At 43.7% G+C, this 24,413-nt stretch overlaps 1 protein-coding gene across 6 annotated transcripts in view; it reads right to left on the bottom strand.

Annotated features, from left to right (window-relative positions):
- Nucleotides 1–2,075: 2,075 nt before the first annotated feature.
- CEP89 (centrosomal protein 89) overlaps nt 2,076–24,413 on the bottom strand; it is a 70,136-nt gene continuing 47,798 nt past the window's right edge. For 4 of the 6 annotated variants that reach the window (XM_053906038.1, XM_053906039.1, XM_019423347.2 and 1 more), the window contains 5 exons: nt 12,928–13,095; nt 12,191–12,332; nt 8,693–8,782; nt 8,077–8,246; nt 2,076–2,458 (listed from right to left, as the gene is read on the bottom strand). In XM_053906038.1, the coding sequence (XP_053762013.1) occupies nt 2,302–2,458; nt 8,077–8,246; nt 8,693–8,782; nt 12,191–12,332; nt 12,928–13,095 (727 nt within the window). In that variant the 3' untranslated portion in view covers nt 2,076–2,301. Of the gene's footprint in view, nt 2,459–4,172; nt 4,255–5,555; nt 5,632–8,076; nt 8,247–8,692; nt 8,783–12,190; nt 12,333–12,927; nt 13,096–24,413 lie in introns of all 6 variants that reach the window. The other 2 variants (XR_008423359.1, XM_053906040.1) reach the window with 2 other exon arrangements.

Below are 24,413 nucleotides of genomic sequence, written 5' to 3'. Positions count from 1 at the left end.
AACCGTCACTTGGGAATTCAGAGACAAAGGAGCTATCACAGCACATAGAGACGAACCAGGTGAGCTTTCCTGCCAGATAGGGGGCAGGGCGTTGGGAGATGGGAGGAGAAGAGAACCTTCTGGGCTGTTCCTTGAAAGTATTATTTTTTGTTTTGGAGGGTAAGATCATGACCATGCCTCTGTACGATGAGGTTTCGGAATGTCCTGCACAGCGTTCAGCCAGCAGCTCCCACAGCAGCCATTAAGGTTATGGGCTCGTTGTTTCCGTCCTGTTTTCGCCCAAGCACCTAGCATGGTCTGGAATTGTTTGCCTTTGTTCTCGACACGGGGCACAGAGATAAGCACTCCATGTGTATTTGCTGAATAAATAAAGTGCATTGAAAGAAAGACAATTCAGGATTTTCTGCCCTCCCCAGAGTTGGAGGACACACTGATCTCCACAGAGAAGCTGCCGGGAAAGGACGGGCTCTCCCACTCTTCTTGGAGCCACTTCCGACCCCCGTGCCCTCTGCGCAGATCGACCGGAAAGCTGAGGGCAGCTCGTCACCTGTTCTCACCCCAAACTCACACCCACGTTCCGGCTGTGCCCCGGGCCCTCTCCATCCGACGCTGAATTCCCCTGCTTTTTGCCAAAACCAAAGGCAGCAGGGCTCACTGAGCTCCTGGGGCATGTTTTATAACTGTTTGCCTGCTCAGGATCATTCTAGAGCCATATGCGGACTCCCTAGGACCAGGAAGAACAGCACCGGCTCCTGCTCTGACAGGAAACCGCAGGATGAAGCAGTCATCCCTCCCAGCAGTCTGGCCTCCCTGCCCACCCTGACCTCCTGCTGTCCCCGGGTCGCCGCCTCTGCCCAAACACCCCTCCCGGGACTTCTCCAGCTTCTGGAGCCCTGCCCATCCGGCAAGGCCCAGGGCATTCCAGCTCCTCCACACAGGCCTGGGTTCAGTCTCTGGGCTTCTCTGTCGCCGCTTCGCCTGTCCTGCCCTCCTTTGCACCCTGGATAGCCCCCGGCAGGAGGCCCAAGAGCTGCACGACCCCACCCCTGCCTGGCCACAACGAGGTCCAGGGGCCACCAAAGTTGCAATGTTCTGTAACAAACAAAGTATGTAAGTGTAACAAACTTAAAGCAGAGATGTACAAACGTTTACTTCCCCAGGGAACAAAATGCCCTCACAGAAGGCGGGAAAAGGACAGGAATGACAAAAGCGGTTCTCTATGTGTGTGACAAACTGCAGTGTTCCCACGACGAGCCACCCTACAAGCCCAGGTCCGAAAGGCGAGAGACTGCCGCCTCTCAGCCTGTCTATGGATCTCCAGAGAGCTGGTGGATTCTTTTGAAATAACATCGAGGAGGGCAATGACACGTAGTTTTAAACCCTGGGGAGTCTCCCTACCCCTGGTAAAATGAAAATAAACTGGCATTGTTTAACTGTTGAACAAACTGAACAAAATGTAAGGCAACTGTGACCTTCTGTCTCAGCTTCCCAAGCAGCAATCAACTTCTCCATCTGACCGAGGGCCGGCGCTGGCCAGTGTGCATGCCCGAGCCGCGAGGGTTCTAGGATTCTACCCTCCATACTGCTCTTCAGGGTCCTGTGCAGCCCACTGTCCCTCATTTTCTTGGTGTGCCAGGGACAAGCAGCCCGAGGTGGCTGGCACTGCCACCAGGAAGTGCCAGGGGACGGTCCTGACGGGCTGGGATGACTGGGGGTGGCACAGAGAAGTGAACCCGGGCCCCCGGCACCCTTCTTGGTGGTGGCGTGGGGCAGGGGCCCTACCCTGGTGCCAGGCGGCCCCAGCAAACTGCCTTCCCAAGAGGATAAGGAAAGGTAGGGGAAGGGGCAGAACAGACTCTGTGGAACTTCCCGCGGCTGGAGTGCGAGCGCTCATTTACAAAACGCTAACACAGGGCACGGGACCATCACTGGGCTCATGCCACTTAGCTCCCGTGGAGCACACAGCCCGAGTACTCCCCCGGCTGCAGGCCTAGGAGCCCAGAGCCAGGCCAGAGCATCAGGTCAGCTGTCACCCTGAGCGGCGGGTCTCACAGACGCAGCCAGGGGACACGTACTGGCAAAAATCAAGTTTAGCATTGTATTGTTTACATAAAGCAACGTGTAAAAAATGGAGTAAATGTCTGAGACAGTTTGTTTCTACCTCGCCCCGAGGAAGAGAAACGCTGTGGGGCAAGGGGGTGCCTGCCCTTGTCCTGTGTCTCTGGTCCGGGGAAAGGCAGCCCTCCAGGGCCAAGCGGTCCTGGTCACGGCCCAGGCTGTGGCAGGTGGTGGGAGGTGGCTTCATGTCACGGTAGCTGGAGCCTCAGCCGTCCAGCACGCCTCCCCAGTGCCATCCCACGTGCCGGTCCTCTCCAGCGTGGCCTGCAGAAGCTCTCGGATTCTTCGGTTCTCCTTAGAGGTAGACTCCCAGACAACCTCAAGCTTGCCTTCCATTTCTCTGTGAGAAATACACACAAAATAGCACAAGGAGAAAATTATCTACAGAGCCCTTATGACTCCTAAAGTAGTAAGAACTCAAAGGGAAGAATGCTTAATGTCAGAGAACAGGTCCCATTGTGCTTGGGTTCCCAGGCAAAGACTCCCGGAGTTGAACGAAGCACTGAGACCCCCTGGAAATAGAAAAAATACAAGCCACAGGCTAAACGTGACTTCTTACCTTTCCTCTCTACGTTTTGCCTTTTCCTTTATTTTGGACCTTTGTTCTCTATAGAATTAACAGGTATAAGAATAAAATACAGTGACTGCAGTGGCTGACCTATGGCACAGTGGCCTGGCTGTGGGCGACCACACAGCATGAACCCTGCACGCCTCTCCTGTGCACCCTCTACCTGCCCCCACTGTGACCTGGCCAACACTCAGGAACCTCTCACAGCACCGTCCGTAGAGCCAACGATGGGCCCGGACATAAAGAGTTAGTCTGGGGGTGAGGAGGGGACCGCAGGGAGTGGGGCTTATAACCGAGGACACAGAGAAGACTGGCCTCAATAGCCCATGTGCTGGGAGTGAGCACCCAGAGGGAACCAAGACGTGTGAGGAAAGGAAAGGGTACCAGGGACTCTGTGACAGGAACCATGTGGAGTGCTGAGGAAACAGGGCCTGCAAGGTGTATATGTCCTCACAGGGCCAACGTCCACTGGAGGACAGGGTACCAGTTACCACCTCACAGGATGGTGGACGCCATGGGGGATTCATGGAGATAGAAAGACTGGCCTCAGATAGAAAGACTGAGCAGGCCTCATGCAGGAGGGCAGGGTGCGGAAGCCAGCTCCTTCACAGACATAGCCAGGTGGTTATGGAAGATGCTAGAAACTGGACTACCAAGTGGGCTGAGCACTGCTGTTTAAGAAGGAGGCCAGTGAGATTGAGGGAGGCCAGTGACATGCCCACTTGTCCAGTGTCACTTCTCTTGTTAACTGTTGCTTCCTTCCAAGGCCCCTAATGCTCACTGAATGTTGAACACTATTTAATTATTTCTGTTTTCTGGGGGCTCCTGGGTGGCTCAGTCAGTTGAGCAACCAACTTCAGTTCAGGTCATGATCTCACGGGATGGTGAGGGCTTGGGATTAAGGCCTGGGTCAGGCTCGCTCTGCCTGGCTCGCTAAAAAAAAAAAAAAAAGAGAGAGAGAGAGAATGAATGAATGAATGAATGAGTGAATGAATAATAAATGAATAAATGAATAAATAAATGAAAAATGAATAAATAAATGAATAAATGAATGAACGAATAGATACATGAATAAATAAATGGATAAATGAATAGATAAATGAATGAATGAATGAATGAATGAATGAATGAATAAATAAATAGGAACCCTCTAAGGGCAGGAAAAAATAAAGACTAAACTGAAGGCACAGGGGCAGGCAATAGAATGTTGGTATTGCTCTGAGGACAAAAGCCCATGACAGAAACCCATATTTTTGTAGAATAGAGACTAGGTGCTGGGCCCATGCAAAGCAGGTATGACAGAAAACCCCAGGGCTTGCTCATATCCACAGTTCTCTTCTTCTTCCTAGAAACACTCTGAACTAAGTGTTCCACAGTTGGGCAGGTAAGTGGAGGCACATGAAGGACCCTCAAAGCAAGCATGGCTGGGCAGAAAATCTGCCCATCTTCCAGAGAAACCTGATCTGAGAGACTAAGTGTCTCCTACAGGGCTGGAGCCGCTGGCTTGTTCTCAGGTGGATCGGGAGTTTGAATCTACATTGTTCCCCATGACTGGGCAACCCCAGGACCTATGTGGAGGGAACCAAGAATGAAAAGCCATTTTTGGAACAATTAGAAAAAAAGCTCAGTGGATAGGTTAAACAGTACACTGGACACAGCTGAAGAGAGAATTAGTAAACTGTAATATTAAGCAGAGGAAATCACCCCAAATGCAGTTCAGAAAAATATGATATTAAGAAGTTATACCTTATAAATGTAATAGTAGCATTGTGGATACTTTAAAAGTCTTTTTGTATGTTTTTAAAAGCATTACTATACTATAGCCTATTTTAAAAATTAATAAGAAAATTAAAGTGGCTCCAAGTTTGGAAATATTTTCTAGCACCAAAGAGAAGCAAATACAAGTCTTCTCTGGCGAGAAACATCCTTAATCCTGAACCTCAGGATTCTACAGATTAAATTCAACTATATATGAGTTCACAGTTAAAAAGTTATTCTAAAAAGAAAGAAGCCACATAGGGCAAGATTAAAAAAATTTTTTTTAATGTTTTTATTTATTGAGAGAGAGAACATGCGTGAGTGGGGAAGGGGCAGAGAGAGCAAGAGAGAGGATCCGAAGTGGACTTTGTGCTGACAGCAGCAAGCCCAATGTGGGGCTCGAACCCACAAACCGTGAGATCATGACCTGAGCTGAAGTCGATTGCTCAACTGAGCCACCCAAGTACCCCAAAAACAAATTTAAATTCTGCCAAACTTCAGATGTTGAAAAAATAACTATGAATGAAATGTTAAAAAAGAAATAAGAGATGTACTTGAAATAAGCAAAGACCAAGAATTTATTTTAAAAATGACTAGGCAGATTTTCAAAAAAAAACCAAACAGAATTGAAGACAAAATATACTGTTGTTGAGATAAAAAAAAAACAAAAAAAACCCCTCATTGGTCGTGTGAGACAGTACACAGCTGTAGAGAGAATTAGTAACCAGAAATATTGAGCAGAAGAAATTACCCAGAATGTAGACCAGGAAAACAAGGAGATGGAAAATTTAAAACATAAGGCAAGTGGAGGATTGAATAAGAATATCTAACATACATTTATTTAATCTGAGTTCCAGAAGGACACTTAGAAAGAATAAGAGGAAACGATTTATTTTAAGATAATGGCTTATTTTAAGAGATGATAACTTTCTAGACTAAAGAAAGACACAAAATCACAGATATGGAGAATAATTTTTATCAAGTAGATAAGTAAAAAAGAACCTTACAGTTAAACACATAACAATGAAACTGCAGAATACAAGAGACAGAGGAGATCTTAAGAATTAAGAGAAAAGGTGATCAATTATTTTTAAAAATGACAGAGGCTTACCAGAGACTTGTCTTTTGACTTGTCAAAACAGACTTCTCAAACAGAGAAGATAATGGAATATGCTGAGATAAAAAGACTGTCAAAGTAAAATCCTGTAGTTAGCAAAAATTACCTTACAAAAATGCAGACATTTGCAGGGAAACAGAAACTAAGAAAACTTACTCCCAACAGACTCTTACTAAAGAAACTTCTTATTTATTTATTTATTTATTTATTTATTTAATTTCATTTTTGGAGGAGAGAGAGAGAGAGAGAGCGAGCGAGCGAGCATGAGCGGGGGAGGAGCAGAGAGAGAGGGAGACACAGAATCCGAAGCAGGTTCCAGGCTCCAAGCTGTCAGCACAGAGCCCGACGCGGGGCTCGAACTCACAAACTGTGAGATCATGACCTGAGCCGAAGTCAGACGCTCAACCGACTGAGCCACCCAGGTGCCCCTAAAGAAACTTCCAAATGATGCATTTTACAAAGAAGGAAACTAATCTGAGAAATAAGGTCGGTGATGCAGGAGACAATATGTTAAAAGATAAACTGAGAAAGTATGAAAATTTTGAGTTTATTTGAGCAAAAATTAAATTGGGCAGCATCTCACCTGGCAGAGAGAAAGGAGCTCTGAAGAGCTATACAAAATGAAAGACTTTTACAGGCAGAAGGGAGCAGGAACAAGGAAGTTCTACTAGGCAAAAGTGAGTTGGTTATTGCAAACTAACTTTTCTTTAGGGGATGGCAGGGTCTCCCTGGCATATGACCTAACTAGTGCTGACCAGGCAATTCCGTATTGATTCATTTAAGATTCCCTTTCTGGTAGAGCCAAAACTGATTAGGTCAAGTCTTGGTCTGGTGATGTGGGACTAGCATCAGTGAGGCCCATTTTGGGCCTGTTGCCTTATTTATAATAATCGGTAAGTAAAGAAATGGTACTTCTGGGTAAATCAAAATAAAGAACTATAAAGAAACTAGCAACATTTAACTGGGGACCTAAAGATAACCATAGAAGATAGATCTTTGTTTTTCACTTTCATCTGGACACTGGACAACATCAGCATATCAACTGAGGGGGGAAAATAATTAGATAAGAGCATTAGGTCTTGCTCTGGGGGAGGAAATACAGGGATATTGATTAAATTTAGATTTCTTTTCTTAAAGTTTATTTATTTTGAGAGAGAGGCAGAGAGAGAGAGAAAAAGCATAGGGAGGCGAAGAGAGAGAGAGAATCCCAAGCAGGGATTCTCTGCCCTGTCAGTGTGGAGCCTGATGCAGGGCTGAAACTCATGAACTGTGAGATCAAGACCTGAGCCGAAACCAAGACCTGGACGCTCAGCTGACTGAGCCACCCAGGTGCCCCAGTTAAATTTAGATTTTTTTAATGTTAAATAACCATGGTCAAATTTTAAGGGTAACCACTGAAAGTACAGAATGCATAACTTTCAAACCATTTAAGGACAGATAATGGAATAAGGGAGAGGGCAAAAAACAAAATTCCATTTTATTAATGTGATTCTTTTTTTTTTTAATTATTTTACTTTTGAGAGAGACAGAGCATGAATGGGGGAGGGGCAGAGAAAGAGGAAGACACAGGATCAGAAGCAGGCTCCAGGCTCTGAGCTGTCAGCACAAAGCCCGATGCGGGGTTTGAACTCACGAACCGTGAGATCATGACCTAAGCCGAAGTGGGTGTTCAACCAACTGAGCCACCCAGGTGCCTCTATTAATGCAATTCTAAGCACATGAACTTCACAGAGTATGCAACGTTCCCCAGTGTTTTTAATATACTGGCAACACTTCCTCTATCATATGTTTAAAGGAGGAAGTGTAACAGAGAACGCAGAGAACATAATATACCCATAATCTTATGATTATGCTCTTACAAAAAGGGAATGATTAGAGATTTTAAAATTCTCAGAAATGAGGGGCAGGCACCTGGCGGGCTCAGTTGGAGGAGCATGAGACTCTTCATCGCAGGGTCCTGCGTTCAAGTCCTACGTTGAGATTACTTAAAAAAATAACTTAAAAAAAATCCTCAGAGATGAAAGAAAGAAAAAGCAGAAATAAGACATTTAATCAAAAGTAAAATCTCCCAAGAAAATGAAATATAACAAAAGTATCAAAGAGAGGGACAAGAGGGGAGGACAATTAGAGGCCTGGGTTGATTTAAGAAGTCCAATATTCAAACAATGGGGAGTTCTGAAGCGGGGGGGATTAGAGAAAATGAAGAGCTGGGATGTGGTGCACAGCACGGCGACTGTAGTTAACGACACCGTGTCGCAGACTTGAGAGGTTGCCGCGGGACTGGATCTTCAGTGTTCCCACCATAACCACCACCGCCACCAGCACCACAGCAAAATGGGAACTAGGTGAGGCGAGGGATGTGTTAGCTAACCAGCAAACAAAAATCAAGACCAATATTACATTCGGATAAAACTAAACTGTAAAAAATAAACAGAACACGTCCAGAGGGTTTTACTAGAAAATCCTAGCAAACATTCAAAACTAACCATAGTAGACGGGGCTGGAGCGGCCCTACCTTTTCTGCTGCAGTGCCTGGTCCAGGATACCCTGCTTGTCCCGCAGCATCTGATGGAGGTGTCTCATCTCTTGCTGGTACTGAGCGGTTTTGCTAGCAAAGTCTTCCTGTTGCTCTGTCAGACGGTGACTGATGTCGCCCACTTTCAGTGCTGCCTGCTTCTTGTACCCCTGGGGGAGGAGGAAGCACTCTGTGAGCGAAGGGACGCTGCCTGTGGCCCACGGGGTGCCTTCCCAGATGTATACCCTACCCATTTGGGCCATGAGAGCCCACTGAGATAATGAGTAAACCTTCGGTAAGCCCGATCTGGGAGGGCAAGGATCATAAAAGTCATATAGGGGGGTAAAAAAAAGGAATGTCAAGTATAATAATACCAAATTTCTAGTCTGCATCATGCCTAGTTTTTACATGCTACAAATAAAAACAGACCAACCTGGCAAGGTCTGTTCACTCTATCGGTAAACAGATGACAGAGATAAAAGCCTGACTCATTTGTTTTCCTTTTACCTTTTTATTGTATAGTATTTAAGGTTAAGGTATTAAGGTCAGAAATCTGACCCCAGTAAGCCGCTGTTTCCATTTGAAATGGAACTTCTGAGGTTAAATGGCCACTTACCTTGATTTTTTCCTCTAACTTTCCCAAGCGAATGTTGCCTTCTATGATTTTGTTGAGAACTCCATCCTTTTCACTTTCTAAACATTTAGCCTAAAGAGCAAAGTAAAAAGAAAAATAATGGGCTCTAAGTTGAACAGAAAAATTAAATTAATAATTCTTCTGCGAAGAATCTCGCTACTTACAAGTAATCTCCGTTCTGCCACTTGTCCTGGCCCAGCACCTGTCTGGCCCCCAACCTCCACCCCGTTTGAAGGCTGTGGGCAGAACTTGGGCCAACAGCTGAGGAGGGGCAAGAACCCAGAACAGCAGGCTGGGCGCCCCTCCTGGACACCAATGGAAGATCGAGCCCCTCAAACCAGGGGAATGTGAGAGGTTGGAAGGGTTTTCAGCACACATCTCTATCCTTGCGGGATATATCATTCCTTCAATCAGACCCAAGGAATAAGTGCCGAGATGCAAATATACTTTTACCTTGACTATTTGAATAATCACAAAATTAAGGATAAACATGAATGCACAATGCCACTCACCAAACCAAATGTGACAGCTTTATATCTTAGAGGGATGTCATTTGCAGCAGAGTGCTTCAGATTAATATCCATATGGGACATGAATTACTACGCACTATAAATTATTTCAAATGCTAAAATAAAAAAGCAAAGGTGAGCACAATTTGATTTCATTTGATTTCCTTCAGAAATGAAAAATAAGACACAGAACATGAAATAACTTTGCCATAAGTTACGTGGAAAACTCATCCTAAATGTGGGATTGCAAATTAAGGTGCCCCTTTTGGGGCCCCTTGGTGGTTCAGTCGGTTAAGCGTCTGACTCTAGATTTCGGCTCAGGTCGCGATCTCACAGTCGTGGAGTTGAGCCCCAAGCTGGGCATGGAACCTGCTTAAGATTCCCTCTCTCCCTCTCCCTCTGCCCCCACCCCCCTGCCCCCTGCATGAGCGGACCTGCACGCACATACTCTGTGTCTCTCTCAAAAATAAAAAATAAAAATAAAAACTAAAAGAAGAAATTAAGGTGCCATTCTCAATAAATTAAGGCCTAGGAGACCAGGACAGAGTAAGGTTGGGATACTCGGCCCACAGTCCCAGGACAGGGCAGAGGCAGCAAGCAGCACCCCGAACCCCAGCTGGTCTCGGGGCTCCCAGGCGCAAGGCGCTCGCAGGGCCAGGGGACAACAGTGTCTGTAGGTACACAGATGTCTCTTGCGGTGGGCACAGCTGGGGAGGGCTGAAAGCAGCTCCCCCACGTCCGAGGGGTCTAAGGATTCTAAACCTGAGCCTGGCGTTCAGGCCATAATAACAAAGTTCAAGGCAGGGGGAGAGAACACGTTTCATTTACAGATTGTTGGCTTAACTTGTAACTTCCAAGTATTTGGACAAATAGCGTATGGCTTCCATTTCGATTCCCATCCTGGGCCCACAAATACGAAGGGAGGACCTAAGAGGGACCGTGTGAGGATCGGGGAGGATCTAAACTTCATCACAGAAACCTGGGGTGATCGCTGGCCCACACGGGAGGTGCAGGGCCTGCCTCCCGGGGAAGCCTGCGTGCCCTGCGTTGCAAACAAGATGACTTCGCCTTTACGGTGGTACTGACACGTGGCAGCGGGGTCCCCGTTTTTCAGCAAGCTTCTGCTTTGCGCTCTGGCTATTCCAGTGGGGAAGCACAGGAGGCAAGGCAAAGGGGGAAATGGGCGCTCAGCACCACTACAGAAAATGCCCGAGCCCAGCACTTGGGTTAGGATGGTGACCTCTCAGGAGGCGGATGGGACGGGGGCATACAGGCTTAGGGGCCTACCATGCTGTGTGTGAGTCACACTGCTTCCAAAAGACCTGGGAAGGGCTTAGAAATCACCATTAATGTGTAATCAATCTTACCACTCCTAGCAGCAACTATTGTAATTAAGAAAGCAACTTTTTTGGTAACCTTAATATAAGTGCAGAATGAGATCTCAAGACTGGCTTAATGAGCATCTCTGTTATTACAAATAAGGATCACATTTCCCCCAAGAGGTGTGTGCTATTTATATTTCTATTTCCTCTTATATAAACAATGGCTAAAAGCCTAATGTTCATTATCCTATGGAGAATTTTTTCTTTTAAATTTTTTAATGTTTATTTATTTTTGAGACAGAGAGACAGACAGACAGACAGACAGAGTGAGTGGGGGAGGGGCAGAGAGAGAAGACACAGAATCCGAAGCAGGCTCCAGGCTCTGAGCTGTCAACACAGAGCCTGACATAGGGCTTGAACTCACAAACTGGGAGATCATGACCTAAGCTGAAGTTGGAAGCTTAACTGATTGAGCCACCCAGGCACCCAGAACTTTTGTTGTTGTTGTTGTTGAGAGACAGAGAGAGACACACACAGAGAGAGAGACAGAAAGAGAGAGAGAGATCCTGAGCGAGGGGAAAGGGGCAGAGGGAGAGAGTGAGAATCTTAAGCAGCTCCACGCTCTGTCCACAGCCTGATGAGGGGCTCAATCCCAGGGACGCTCAACTGACTGAGCCACCCAGGTGCCCCCTCAAAGGAGGAACTTGATACCTTCCTAACAAATGGGAATAAGCCTGTGGCACAACCTGACAGACTTTCCACACCCCATTCACTTGGGAGAGGGGTTGAGTGATTCCAAGTTTGCCAATTTCCAAATGTCTCAGAAAATCTGCTAGTTTCCTCTGTCATGACATGCACTAAATTATTATTTCTAATCATATGCTACCAGAGATTTGCAACGCTGCTTAAACAAACATGTTTAAATGAATGTAAGCAACATGTGTTCAAAGTTGAAAAATCATAAAGTGCAAACAGGCCTAGATTTTTTTCTTCATTGCCTGTAATTTCACCACTTGGAGACACTGCTACGTAAGTCCCATTTTGTGGTAAATTCTAATGGGCTTTTTTCACTGCGTGGAGCTTGGCAAAGAGCGTGCCTCCTTTCACTGCACAGTCTGCCGCTGACACCTTTTAACATGTGGAAATGCCAAGAACCATGCCCTTGGCATCACGTGGGCTGGCGGGGCAGTGCTCCACCATCTAGGACCACCGATAACCCACGCGGTCCTTTCCTTGGGACTAGGGTCGCCAGGAGCAGCGAGGGATGGCCTCTGTTTACCCTGTCCATGGTGCTCATATTTCATCTTCAAACAGGGAACACATTAAGTCAGCTTTACAGGGAGAATAGGAAGACGCGTCTGCATGTGTGATAAATGCCTGGCGACCCTGTTCTATTTGGCTGGATCAACTAATTCTAGGAGTTTATCTTCTAGAGTATCATTTACCATTATTTAAAAGTGTGGGTTATCCGCCTTTCAAAAACGTGTTTCCCCCATGGCTGAAAGCAAAAATTTTGGAGAATCTGAAAATGTGCAGTTAAAATGTAAAAAGATGAAGGTTTTCACGGGTAATTTTATAAAGACGACACACTTAAAACTATGTTTGCATATTAACTTGCAGTGGATTCGAAGTTAACTGGGGGAGCTTACCAAATACATAAGACTGTCGCGTTCCTGGGTCATATTCTCTGCCAGGCCAACGAGATTTGCCAGGTACTGGTGAGCTGACATTTCGTTCTCCATGGCTTTTTCCACCTGCTTTTTGAGGACGTCAATTTTCTTTTGAGACCTCCTAGAGAGTCCCCCCAAATGGTGGAAGAAAAAACTCATTAGCCTGAATGGCTAGGGCATAGAGACTATCTGAATTGTAAACACAGCAAGTATGTTAGCATTTAAATGTATTCTTCGGCAACCCAAATCTTCCATTGAGTTTCAGGGTGAGAATAGATAACCGAGTTTAATTTTGAATGAGGCATAATTACTGATTTCCGGCCAAGTCAGCAAGAATCAAAAAATGCTTCACACAATTAATAGGTTACTTATGTACTATTCTCTTAATTTTTTGGCCCATGTTCTAAAAGATGCTTTTGAAAAAGGAATCCAGTTACCCCAAAATGCATAGGAAATAACTTCCAGGACTTTCAGTCTTAGGGTCATCATTATGACTATCAACTATAATTGAAAATAGACTTGAGAAATGTTGGCTAATGCTGGTCAACAGCAAAGCCTTTACTGGGCTTTTGTTTTGATATCCAGTAATCTCAATGATCTTTTTCCATTTTCTAGCCAGTATTAGACAAAGAAAATAAAACGGAATATTTGTCTCTTTTTAATACAAAAAAAAAAAAAAAAAAAAAAACCCGGCTGAAGGAAAGATAGATAAAAACCTATTTATTTTCTGTGCCCTTTCGAGTTCAGCTCCTAGTGCTTTGTTTTCAGCTGTCAGGCGGTTCTTCTCTAACAGCAGGCTCTTTTTCTGCATTTGCAGGACGGCCAGCTTTTCCATCAGTTCTTCTAGCTCAGCACCTCCTTTCTCCTCTTCCTTCTGCAACTGGCTGGCAGACAAAAACATCACAGGCTTGTATCTGCACTCTGAAGTTAACTTGAGGCGGCCACTGCCAGGCAAGTGATGGGCAGCCCAGCCCCCGGGGCCCATGGGGCTCCTTGGGAGGCACCCCCCCACCCCCCCCGCCCCCCCCCCCCCCCCGGAAATACTGTTTGTCCCCTCCCGGAGGGCCTGGGATGGAGCTTCTAGAGGCTGGGCATGGCTGGGCACACACTACTTTGATGGTAATGATCTAACCCCTGCCCGTAACTGTTGCATATGCCTCTACATGGATATACTTTTCTTTTAAAGTTTATTTACTTATTTGGAGACAGAGGGTGGGGGGCAGAGAGCAGAGAGTGAGAATCCTAAACGGGCTCTGCACTGACAGCCCCACGTGGGACTCGAACTCACGAACTGTGTCAGCATGACCTGAGGCAAAATCTAGAGTCGGATGTTTAACCAACTGAGCCACTCAGGGGCCCCTGTATAGATATACTTATTTATAACCTATATTCCTTCCAGAAGAAAAATTAAGATAGTTTCATTTTTTACATAGTTATAATTGCCTTCCCAAATCCTAATGCTAAAACAAATTTTCTGTCATACTAAATTCAATGGTTTTATGATAAGAGAAATAAAAGACTAAAGAGGGCATACAATTTCAATATAAAATTCTGGCAAAATGACGCTTGAGAAAAGAGTTATTTCTTCAATGGTTCTCTTGGTCAGTTTTCATGCCATGACCAGCCCTGAACAGGTAGAGCCACACACAGAGGCTGCCCAATTCTGGGATGGGGTAGGTCTCTCTCGGTACCATTGGGCCTTACTCCCAGCCTTGCAGGCTGGCAAATTTAAATTTAAAACAAAACAAACAAATAAAAAAGGTAGAAATAATTTGTAAAACAAAACAAAAAAAAAAAAAACAGTTAATAGTGGGAGAAATACTTTATTTATTTTTTTTATTGAAGATTTTTAAGTAATCTCTACACCCAACATGGGGCTTGAGCTCACAACCCTGAGATCAAGAGTCATAAGCTCCACCGACTGAGCCAGCCAAGTGCCCTGAAATAGTTGATTTAAAAAAAAAAAATTAAAAATATTTTTTTAATGCTTATTATTTATTTTTGAGAGACAGACAGCAAGCAGAGGAGGGACAGAGAGAGAGGGAGACATAGAATCTGAAGCAGGCTCCAGGCTCTGAGCTGACAGCACAGAGCCTGATGTGGGGCTTGAACCCACAAACCGTGAGATCATGACCTGAGCTGAGGTCGGACGCTTAACCGACTGAGCCACCCAGGTGCCCCTAAAAAAAATGTTTTTTAATAAAACAAATGTTTCCTTTTCCACCCCCTGGGCATCCCAGAGGAAACTTGTACTGATCATTTCTGATTTTACTTCTGGTGAAATGCTATGATTTAAAGTTTTTTAAATTGTAAAATATACATATAGAAAAACATATAAAAGATAAATGCAGGGGTGCCTGGGTGGCTTGGTCGGTTAAGCGTCCGACTTCGGCTCAGGTCATGATCTCACGGTCCGTGAGTTCGAGCCCTGCGTTGGGCTCTGTGCTGACAGCTCAGAGCCTGGAGCCTGTTTCAGATTCTGTGTCTCCCTCTCTCTCTGCCCCTCCCCTGCTCGTGCTCTGTCTCTGTCTGTCTCAAAAATAAACGTTAAAAAAAAAATTAAAAAAAAAAGTTAAAAAAAAAGGATAAATGCATATTTTAACAAATAATTATAATGAACCATCATATAATTACCATATAGGTGAAGAAACAGGACATTAAAAAGAAATCCCATTTATAATTGCAGCACAAGAATAAAATACCTAAGAATAAATTTAATCAAGGAATGCAACTCTATACTCTGAAAACTATAAGACACTGATGAAAGAAACTGAAGACGACACAAAAAAATGGGAAAACATTCCATGCTCATGGATTGGAAGAATACTCCTAAGATGTCCATACTGCCCAAAGCAATCCACAGACTTAATGCAATCCCTAGCAAAATACCACTAGCATTTTTCACAGAACTAGAACAAATAATCCTAAAATCTGTATGGAAACACAAAAGACCCTGAATAGGTAAAGCAATCTTGAGAAAGGACAAAGCTGGAGGTATCATAATCCCAGATTTCAAGATATACTACAAACTGTACATGCTTATATGGTCAATTAACCTATTACAAAGGAGGCGAGAATACACAAAGGGGAAAAGACAGTCTCTTCAATAAATGGTGCTGGGAGAACTGGACAGCAATATGCAAGAGAATGAAACCGGATCACTTTATTACACCATCCACAAAAATAAACTCAAAATGAATTAAAGACCTAAATGTGAGACCTGAAACCACAGAACTCCTAAAAGAGAGCATAGACAGTAATCTCTTCGATACCGGCCTTGGCAACACATTTATGGATCTGTTTCAGGAGAGGGAAACAAAAGCAAAAATAAACTATTGGGACTACACCAAAATGAAAAGCTTCTGCACAGCAAAGGAAACTGAATGGGAGAAGATACCTGCAAATAATATATCTGATAAGGGATTAACATCCAAGATATATAAAGAACTTCTACAACTCCACACCAAAAAACCATCTGATTAGAAAATGCGTAGAGGGCCTGAATAGACATTTTTTCCAAAGGCCTACAGATGGCCAACAGGCACAAGAAAAGATGCTTAACATGACTAATCATTAGGGAAATGCAAATCAAAACCATGATGAGATATCACCTCACACCAGTCAGAATAGCTAGTATTGAAAAGACAAGAAATTAACAAGTGTTGGGGGAGAAAAGGGAACCCTTGTGTACTGTTGGTGGGAAGGTAAACTGGTACAACCCCTGTGAAAAACAGCATGGAGAGTCCTCAAAAAATTAAAAATAGAAATACCATAATGATCCAGTAATTTCACCTCTGGGTATTTACTCAAAGAAAACAAAACACCAATTGAAAAAGATATACATACCTCTGAGGTGCCTGGGTGGCTCAGTCAGTTAAGCATCCTACCTTTGATTTCAGCTCAGGTCATGATCTCACGGTTTGTGAGTTCAAGCCCTGTGTTGGGCTCTGGGGCTGACAGTGTAGAGTCTGCTTGAGATTCTCTCCTTCTCTGCCTCATGCGTGCTCTCTCTCAAAATAAATAAACAAACTTAAAAAAAAAAGATATACATACTGCTATGTTTACTGCAGCATATACAATAGTCAAGATATGGAAGCAATCGAAATGTCCATCAGTAGGTGAATGGATATAGAAGATGTCCATTGTATATTGGAATATTCCAATGGAATATTCCTCAGCCATAAAAACGAATGAGATCTTGCCATTTTATGACATGGATGGACCTAGAGCATATTAAGTTAAATGAAATAAGTCAGACAGAGAAAGACAAATACTATATGATTTCACTTATATGTGTGATCTAAGGGACAAAACGAACAAACAGAACAAAATGGTGGTTGCCAGAAGAGAGACGGTAGGGGGGTGGGCAAAACAGGTTTAACTATTTTACACTATTTAAAGTGTTAAGAGGTTAACACTTCCAGGTATAAAATAAATGAAATAAAATAAAAATCATGGACATGAAAAGTACAGCGTAGGGAATATAGTCGATAATACTGTATTAGCGTATGGTGACAGGTGGTAACTGTGTTATGGTGGTGAACACTGCCTAATGTATAGAGTTGTACAATCACTATGCTGTACACCTGAAACTGATATTAACATTGTACGTCAACTATAATTCAATAGTAAGATAAAAAACACAGAACGTTTCAAGTACCCCAGATATTCCCACGTGTCCTGCCCCAATCACAGAGCTTCCTTGAGTACCTTTATAGTGTTACCACCTATCCACGCGTTGCTACGACTCAGTCTGGTGTGCCAGTGTTGGAACCACACACGAAGAGAATCAAGATGCACAACAGGTGCACAAAGGGCTGTATGTATTTTAGTGTCTTATGTCTCCAAGACTCACCCATCTGTTTTGTGTGGCTGTAGAATACTTAACTGTATCATTATACCAAATTCTACGTACCCATTTTCTTGCCGATAGTCATTCGGCCTGTATTCTGTATACAGACTTGCGGGATTCTCTGCAGGAATGCTACTCCAAGTGTGACTCTCAGATGGGTGTCGGTCTCCAGCTATTTGTTGCTTGTCCACAAGATCAATACAGAGACTATGAGGACGGCTTCGAAACTTTTACAGCAATCTAACGCTGCTGTGACATCTGTGTAGTGTGATGTGAGTGAACCTGATTTGTTGAGCAGCAGTTTGGGTGTCGTCAAATGTGCGGAGAGAGTGGCATGTGGCAGTAGCTGCGTGCTTGTTATGTGCAGCAGGAATACATGACAATGTAGACGACATTGTAGACATGTAGACATTTTAAGGTTAGTTTGTCAACTGTAACTCAAAAACACACAAGATCCAGAACTCATTTCTTTCACTGAAAACTAACTTAACTATTATTTTATTGGACACATTCAACTGGGTTAATGATAAATGGTTAAAGAAGAATGTTGAAAATGCAAAGACTTCTGCTTCCAGCCAAGACAGAGTTGTAGAGATAGATTTACCCCTTCGGCTGGAAAACGAGGCAAAACGTAAGAAACAAGTTTTCTGCCTTTAGACGATACACAATGCAGGGCTGTGATCCCTGAGGAAGGAAATAACAAAGTGAGTACTACAATTGCTTACTGGCAGGCTGCAGGACAGGACAGGAAAACTCCAAATAGAACCTAGTGGACCTGCCGGGTTGAGGAGTCAGAGATCAAAGAGGCCAAAGTAGCTAAAGACTGTGGGGCAGGCAGAGAAAGGGCTCCGGAGATCTTTAGGGGGGTGGGTAGTCACTACAAATCTCTGGCTGAGGACTACTGATCTGCACATGCGTGAGAGGAAACTACCTGAGGCTGAGAAAGAACCATTAGAAATGAGGAGGCAGAACCATTCTTGACATTCACCAAGAACTAGGAGTAGTACACACGCCCAGTAACCAGAGTGGAAAGACCTTATAATAGAAGGGGCACTGGAGATAACCCTCAGAAGGGTATCACTGCCTTTGTAATGAAGCTAAGGTAGCCCTAGACTAAAAGGTGCCTTGGGCCTACCCCAAGAAAAGTAAACTTTGAAAGAACCCAACTACGGTCAAGTAACGTAAGTGTGCACCAGAACAAAATCTAATGCTATTTAAAAGCAATGCACTACATCTAGCATCCAACAACACAAAATCTACAATATCCAGCATCCAATCAAGCATGGGAATAATAAGTAATAAAATATGGTCTGTGATCAGAGGGAAAAAAAATCAATAGAACAATTCCAGAAGTGAGAGAGATGATGGCATTGACCAACAGAGATTCTTAAACAGCTATTATAAATATGCTCTGTATGTTCAAGACAGTAGAGAAATGGATGAGGAGAGATGAGAAGAGAAATGGAAAATATAAATGACTCAAATGGACCTTCTAGAGATGGAAAAATGCAATATATGAGGGAAACCATACACTGTATGGTTATAAAAATACAGATTAGACACTGCAGAAAAAAAGATTAGAGAACTGGAAGACAGCAATAGAAACTATCCAACTGAAGCAGAGAGAAAGAAGACTGAGGGAATAAATGAACAGAGCCATCAGAGACCCATGGGACAATATCAAGTGGTCCCAGGAGAGGTGACAGAAAGAAGAATAGAAAAGAATATTGAAGAAACAACAGCTAAATTATTTCCAAGCTCAGTCAACCTCAAGCAGAATAAACATAAAGAAACTACACTAAGGGACATCCTAATTAAATTGCTAAAAACCAGTAACAAAGAAAAATTATTAAAAGAAGCCTGAAAAAAAAAGACATATCATGTTCAGAGGAACAAAGATGATAACAACAGCAGATTTTCATCGGGCACAATGCAAGCCGGAAGGCTATGGAGAGCATCTTCACACTGAATGGGGAACAAAATTCTCCAAATCAAAAACCTATCAACTTGTAAGTTTTTTACCCACCGAAATTATCAGTGTAGTTTTATCATTTTCCCAACAGAAGTACTCTACTTTTTAGATATTTGTTCCTCCAATGAAATACAATTCATTGTTATAAACTGATGTTGTTTCTATCAACTTTGCTAAAATTTCTTATTATTTCTAATGATTTCTCTTTTGGTTTATATTTGAGTAGTATGGGTTTTTCTGCCCTTTCATTTTTGACCTTTCTGCACCTCTCTGACTGAGATGTATAGCTTAATGGCAACACAGGGTTGCCACTGAGAATTTAGCTACACCACTCCATAGTATTTCTGCCTCGCAACCCATTGTGTATGGCCTGCGTGAGGCCTTCAGTGGATGCTAGCCTCCCCCACGCACAGGACTTTGGTCACATCCTGCAGAGTCATGGGTAAATGTAAATTCCTGGTGGTATTCCTCCACGTGATAAGCATTCTCTCCACCTCCTAGGGCCTTCCCCTCACTGCCTCATAGGTAAGACGGCCCGAAGCTTACCAAAACCCTGCTCTTTTTAGTTTGAATTGACCAATCTGGTCTCCATCCAAGAACCCTAGCATGTCACTCACAGACGCTCATGTACCCAGGCACCTTGCCTTGACCTCCCGTGGGCCCCCTCTAGGTACCTGTGAGTTATAAACTTCTCTATTTCACTTTTCTTTGTGGTGTCACTATGGCTCACCATCCAACCTCCCAGGGCTCTACTTAACAAATGTTAATTTAATATTCAGTCTATTTAGTGTGTACCTACTCACTCTTGATACATTTGCCTTTAAATCTAACTTTTTATTTTGTGTTTTCTATTTTATCACTTGTCCTATTTTTTCTTGCCTTCATTTGGACTGATTAAAAAAAAAATCATTCTTTCCCCATACTAGTTTAGAAGTTATACACATTCTGTTTGCACAAATTTCATCATGTATGTTTTCACACTATAGAATGAATCAACACCTTTCTCCTCTCCAGAATGACATAAAGACTTTAGAAGACAAACTCCATTGACTCCCTTCCTGATTATATGCTGTTATTGTTGTGCATATGAATTCTATGTATTTAAAATTAAAAAAAAATTTTTTTTAGGTTTATTTTTGGGAGAGAGAGAGAGAGAGAGAGACAGAACACAAATGGGGGAGAGACAGAGAAAGAGGGAGACACAGAATCCAAAGCAGGCTCCAGGTTCTGAGCCGTCAGCACAGAGCCTGACGCGGGGCTCAAACCCATGAACTGTGAGATATGACCTGAACCAAAGTCAGACACTTAGCCGAATGAGCCACCCAGGCGCCCCAGAATTCTATGTATTTTTGAATCCCAAAAGATATTGTTCTATGGAATTGATGTTCACTTACATTTACTAACATACTCACTATGTCTTTTTTTACTCTTATTTCTACCTTGTTTCTGATACATCCACGTCCGAATTATTTTCCTCCTCCTGATGTATACTCCCTTTTAGAATTGCCTTTAATGTAGGCTGCCTGGTGGCAACACTCAGTTTGGATTTGAAAATATCCTTATTTTTCTCCTCTCCAGAATGACATAAAGACTTTAGAAGACAAACTCCATTGACTCCCTTCCTGATTATATGCTGTTATTGTTGTGCATATGAATTCTATGTATTTAAAATTAAAAAAAAAATTTTTTTAGGTTTATTTTTGGGAGAGAGAGAGAGAGAGAGAGACAGAACACAAATGGGGGAGAGACAGAGAAAGAGGGAGACACAGAATCCAAAGCAGGCTCCAGGTTCTGAGCCGTCAGCACAGAGCCTGACGCGGGGCTCAAACCCATGAACTGTGAGATATGACCTGAACCAAAGTCAGACACTTAGCCGAATGAGCCACCCAGGCGCCCCAGAATTCTATGTATTTTTGAATCCCAAAAGATACTGTTCTATGGAATTGATGTTCACTTACATTTACTAACATACTCACTATGTCTTTTTTTACTCTTATTTCTACCTTGTTTCTGATACATCCACGTCCGAATTATTTTCCTCCTCCTGATGTATACTCCCTTTTAGAATTGCCTTTAATGTAGGCTGCCTGGTGGCAACACTCAGTTTGGATTTGAAAATATCCTTATTTTGGCTTCATTCCTGAAAGGCATTTTCTCCAGTGATAAAATTCTAGCTCCTTAGGGGTTCTGTTTGTTTCCCAATTGACATGTCCCCTGTTACCTGTTAAACACCCTGCTGTGGCTGAACTGCTCTGAAGGAAACCTGTCCTCTGCTCTTTCGCTAAGACAGCTCTTCATTTACCCAACTGTGCTTGCGCTCCTTGGGCAAGTATAATCCACGTGTTGTCATATTGTCTTCAGTTGCGGAAGACGCCCAGCTGTCATAACTCTAACTCTCCGGATCAAATATATCCCTATGTCGCTTCCTGTCTGTGATCTACTGATACCACGACCTTGGAGGACTCCAAGCCATCCTATGGTTACCTGCTTCTGATCTATTTTTCAGTTCACTAATTCCCCATCCTCATATGTCTCATCTAGAGTTAAGCCCATCCAGTGAATTCTCAATTTAGGTTACTGTATCTTCCAGTTCTAAAAATTCTGTTTCTTTTCCAAACCCAGTATTGTGATGCTTTTTAGTTCTCAGAAGATATTTTGGAGGCTTTTATTTCTTTAAGCCTAACAGCCACCAGTTGCTTTATAGTCTTTGTCTGATAATTCTATATCTGGACTCTTTATTATTATGTGCTACTTCTATTGGTTCCCAGTCACTGTCTGTCTGTCTGTCTGTCTTTGTGTCCTGGACACTATCCTTGGAAAATTTTTAGGAGTAAGGAACCTTCCTCCAGAGAGGACTGAGGGCTGGTTTGTTTCCGGTTCGCCCTACCCTGAGGATGAAACCCTTTGGAGTCCCAGCTCGCTATTCATTTGTGGGTGCTGGGACTGTCTTGTCCTTCTGGATCCACTGGTATTTCATTCAGGTATATCTGGGTGTGGGTCTTTTTCATTCACCGTACCGGGTACTCTGCGGGTCCTAGCGTTAGTCTTCAGAGACTTCAACTATGCCCTTCAACTATTAATGTCGGTCTGCCCATTTTCTTCAATCTTTCTTTCTGAGGTTCCTGACGATCTAAGGTTGGACTTTCTGGATGGGTCCTCCATCTATTACCTTCCTCTCCATTCCCAATTGTCTGTCTCCTTATGCTCTGGTAGAATTGACCAATTTGTCTTTTGGCCTTTCTGATTTTCTTTAGATTCTGGTAATCATTTATTTAAAAAAAATTTTTTTTAACGTTTATTTATTATTGAAAGACAGACAGAGCATGAGCAGAGGAGGGGCAGAGAGAGGGAGACACAGAATCTGAAGTAGGCCCCAGGCTCCGAGCTGTCAGCCAGAGTCCGACGCGGGACTCGAACTCACAAACTGTGAGATCATGACCTGAGCTGAAGTTGGACGCTTAACCAACTGAGCCACCCAGGCGTCCCTCTGGTAATCATTTCTAATCTTGCTCTTAATAATTGCACTTCTTTTATGGCATTTTATTGTTTTAGATCTCCTGCATTCTCTATATTATCTGTTTCCTTTTATTTGTTTTTTTAAGTAGGCCTCACGCTTAGCACGGAGCCAAATGTGGGACTTAAACTCACAACCCTGAGATTAAGACCTGAGCTGAGATCACGAGTCAGATGCTCACGTGACTGAGCCACCCAGGCGCCCCATCTGACTTTCCTTTGAAGTGAGTTTCTCTGCTTACGTAGGTCTCCCTCTTTCACTGTATTTTTACCTCCTTTATATCCAATGATGCTTGTCATTTGTTCACATCTAGGAGTCTGCTCTTATTTTAGGATGAAGAACTGGGTATTTGGTAGGTATTATATAAGGAGATGGCTTTTCTGCCCTGGCATCTCCCTGAGCAGGCATATCACTGACTGCTGAGCAGGACTCTGCCTACACAGATGAATTCTGTGACTAGTCAGCTACCCTTTAGGCTAGAACCCCCCTGCCCCAAAAGCCAGAATAAGGAAGGCTTTCCTTGTGTAGACACCATTAGTCACCCCAAACCTTTAGCTCTCTCTAAACAAGTTTGCTAACTTTCTTTAGAGGTGGGGTGACACCCTGGTTCACATCGTGGGTAGACTCAACAGTTGTAAGTGATGATAAAAGCCAAGAACAATGTAAGCCTCCAGGCGTGGCCACCGCACAGCTCTAAGTCAGCTGGACAGCTCCCCGTGAGAATAACCTCCTGCCCTCTCCTGGGCCACAGTTCCTCCCAGGCAAGCTGCCAACAGACAGAACAAACAAGACAAAATGGAGAAGCCACTCCATATTTATGATCCGCACTTTCCTGAACAAGGAGAGGACAAATGACACATAGGCACCGTCCCTGGACACTCACCGAGCATTCAGTTTAACCCTTTTATTCTATAAACACCTTTCTCTCAGGACCTCATCTTTGCCCGAGACACAGCCCTTTCCCAAATTCCTCCTGAGACTCCCCTCATTGTAGGAGCTGGGTCAACAGCTGCTTCGCTGATGACTAGTAACTAACTGCTCTGGTACATGTGGCGGATCTCTTACTACCGGATCAGTGTGGGAAGGGAGCCCCCTACCTGAGGCAACCAGAGGGTGGGCGCACTTTGGCTCCCTTCAGCCCAACTCCAAGGTGTCCTTGGCTTACCTCATGTCTGTAGTATTCACCTTACTTTGTCTGTTTTTCTACCCAATCTTGGTACAGCCTCTACGGACTTCCCTGAATTCACACATTCCATCCCTGATGAAGCCGTGCCCCTCTTCCCATGTTACAAATGCTCTCTCCAGTCAAACACTGTGCCCTCCAATAAGGAACCATCAGAGTCAACACTCCGTGTTCACCCTCACTGCTCCACCCTCTACCCCACCAGTCAACTCTGAGCACAAAGCCTCCTGGAAAAAGGCTGGCACAAAGGCCTTCTGTCATCTTCTAGTAGGGACTAGTTTACTCTCTATCACAATGCTCCTCTCCTATTTTCCACTTACAAGAGATGTGGTGACATGTTTGCCTTTTCAACATGTTTGCCTTGTCTTCCATTGCCTTTGCCATTAGTGGCTTCCTTCTGAAGGTTTTCATATCTTCTACACTCACATCTAGAATATGTGCCTATGACACATCCACAAAAAAACATCAGCCACAGGAGTGGGTGTTTGAGGGAAATAAAATCACAAAGAGGAACATAATCTCAAAAAACTTTCCTTCCTCTACTGGAATAGAAAAGTAAAGTACAGGTATGGCCCAGACAACATGTAATAGTACAGCGAAAACACTGGGTTCCAGCATTTACTGACGCACCAAACTAAGCACTTTACATGCCCTAACTCATTTATTCCCCCACGTCAACCG

This window comes from Panthera pardus, unplaced genomic scaffold (assembly GCF_024362965.1).
Source record: "Panthera pardus isolate Hobbes unplaced genomic scaffold, ASM2436296v1 HiC_scaffold_18, whole genome shotgun sequence".
Lineage (NCBI taxonomy): Eukaryota > Metazoa > Chordata > Mammalia > Carnivora > Felidae > Panthera > Panthera pardus.
This window is presented reverse-complemented; position numbering and strand designations above follow the sequence as displayed.